The following is a 2,546-nucleotide window of genomic DNA, read 5'->3' as shown; positions in this document are numbered from 1 at the left end:
AAAATTATATCAGTGAATTCGTATTCGAAAGAAGTTTTTAATTATATAATTTTTTTCTCCCGCCGCAATTGGTCTCGTTGATTAAATTTATGGATAAAGTTGGACCTCGAAAAGCGCGGACGCACTATATTTTGGAATGGAGGGAGTATTATTTTGCATTATAAAAATAGTAACTTAGACTAGTGTCATGTATATGACACTAGTTTAAATTACTCCCCACTATGACCAGCCTAACCACGGCGCTTTACCAAGTCCAGAGAGCGCGTGGTAATTTGTTTTGTTGTGGGTTTCCTTAGACCCCAAGATTCGTGCAGATCTATCTAAGCAGCCTCAACGATTCCTGCTGATTTGGCGCCACAACCTACTAACTTGAATGATTTGGTCTTCTTCTGCAAATCAAGCGATGAACTCGACCCCATATATATTTTCATATACATGCATCCGTTGGTTGCAGACCCTTGTGTATATGCGGCCAAATATATTCTTGGTTTCTACTCCAAATTAAATCAAATTATTAAAGGCAGATTTTGATTGAAACGGAAGGCATAAATAAAAGGAAATCGCTCCTGAAAACGAGAAGGATAATCGGAGGGTCAATCTCATCGTCAGTTGCTTTCTTCTCGATCGGTCACGCACGCACCATAAATACTCGGCCGCCTACCGTCATCCAAGGACGGACCTCCTTGTTTCTTTCTTCGCCACCCCGGCCGCGCTCGCGCCGATCCATCCATGACATGACTCATCGCCACATCTGACTAACTCATCGCCATCGCCTTCCCTTGGCTGCCTCTGCCTGTGTGTATATATAGGCGCGTCCTCCCCGCGCGCGGCCTCCCAGTGCCAGGAGCAGACCGCCATGGCCGTGGACCTGCAACGCCTGCGCCACATGTTACTCGCCACCGGCGGCGGCCACCACCAGCTCGCCAACCGGCCGGGCGCCTCGGCCGCCGCCATGCCTGCGACTGCGAGCGGGCCTTGCTACGGCGCCGCGGCCCTCTTCACGCCGACGTTGGCCGCGGATCAGCACTCGGAGCTGTTGGCTCTGGCCGCGGTTGATCTGGCCAGGAAGGGCGACGGCGCTCAGGAAATGACCACCGGCAACAAGCGGAGGCGCGTCGACGAGCGGTCGTCCGTGCCCGGCGACGTTCTTGCGGCCCACGCGCAACAGCAGACCGTCGCCGTCGACCACATCCTGCACAGACATGTGAGTCCCCTGATCAAATTAATCGCCTCGTTTCCGGCTTTTTTTCCTCTATAGCTTTTGTTTGTTATTAAAGGTGGTCGACGGCGCAGGCGAGAAAGATGTGGGCTGCTCTGGCGGAGCAGAGGCGGAGCCACATGAGGCTCATCGTGTCGGCCGTGGAGGCCAGGGCGGCGAAGCGGCTCAAGGCCAAGGACGACGAGATCGAGCGGGTCAGGGGCATGAACTGGGCGCTGGAGGAGCGCATCAGGAACCTCTATATGGAGGCTCAGACGTGGCGCGACGCCGCGCAGTCCCACGAGGCCGCGGCCAACGTGCTCCGGGCCGACCTGCAGCGGGTGCTCAACGCGCAGGCGGCCCGTGGCGGCGGCGGCGGCGACGGTCAGGACGACGCCGAGTCGTGCTGCTGGGGGGAGAACCAGGTGCCCATCTGCGCGGAGGAGGAGGTGGGCACGCCGGCTCCGACAGGAGTCGGAGGGTGCAAGGGGTGCGGCGACGGCGCGGCCGTGGTGCTGCTGCTGCCGTGCCGGCACCTCTGCGTGTGCGCGCCGTGCGCGGCCGCAGCGCAGGCGTGCCCGGCGTGCGGATGCGCCAAGAACGGCAGCGTCTGCGTCAACTTTTCGTGATGCGGGAGGAATAGTTTTAGAGTAGACTTGGCTTTTCCTAGCTTTATTTTCTTCATCTTTTTTTTCTTTTGCTCCCCTTCTTTTGTTCAGTTTAGCCTTTTGATCAAAAACTGTTGGATCAGTTGTTCAACAACAAGAAGAAACAGTCCGTAGTAGTGCATATCAATGCTTGAAATTAAATACATAAATTAGAATTTGAACAAGATATATGGACTGCGACCAAGGGGGGTTGCGGCGACTTAGGTGGGCGGTGGGAGATGGCGGAGATGGTGTAATCGGACATGTGGAGACATTAAAGACAAGAAGATGACATCTACGCACCCGCAAAAAGAAAAAAAAAAGATGACATCTACGAGACTAAGACTATGGTGGAGGGGGCGAGAAACAAGGGCAAAAAGTAAAGAGAGCGAGCGCCGCTCGGCGGCACGTTTGAGAAATGGGTGGATTGGCTAGTGTTAGGGTTTAGAGATCTCGGCAACTGGGAAGCGAGGGGAAGATAAAGCCTCATTCAGATCCAAGCCAACGGTCCAAAGGTTGATTTGAATTTACAGAAAATTTCCTCGGCTGGCAAAAGATTTGTTGCCTAAATTCACACAAACGACTATACGGAAGGCCATTGAATTGCATTCGCGAGGGGAGAAAGAAGGTGTCCATTTCCTAGCGGCGCGTGTGGCGATAGGCTGGCTAGGTTTAAGGTTTAGAGGTCTAGCAAAAGGGAG

The 2,546-nt window shown here is 53.9% G+C and overlaps 1 protein-coding gene across 1 annotated transcript; it reads left to right on the top strand.

Annotated features, from left to right (window-relative positions):
• Positions 1-674: 674 nt before the first annotated feature.
• Positions 675-1,987, top strand: LOC123059113 (E3 ubiquitin-protein ligase BOI). Its single transcript, XM_044481753.1, has 2 exons — positions 675-1,204; positions 1,294-1,987. The coding sequence occupies exons 1-2, from the start codon at positions 857-859 to the stop codon at positions 1,825-1,827; spliced, it is 882 nt and encodes a 293-aa protein (XP_044337688.1). The 5' UTR covers positions 675-856; the 3' UTR covers positions 1,828-1,987.
• Positions 1,988-2,546: the final 559 nt, after the last annotated feature.

This window comes from Triticum aestivum, chromosome 3A (assembly GCF_018294505.1).
Source record: "Triticum aestivum cultivar Chinese Spring chromosome 3A, IWGSC CS RefSeq v2.1, whole genome shotgun sequence".
Lineage (NCBI taxonomy): Eukaryota > Viridiplantae > Streptophyta > Magnoliopsida > Poales > Poaceae > Triticum > Triticum aestivum.
Note: the sequence above shows the minus strand (reverse complement) of the source record. Positions and strands in the feature narration are given on the sequence as shown.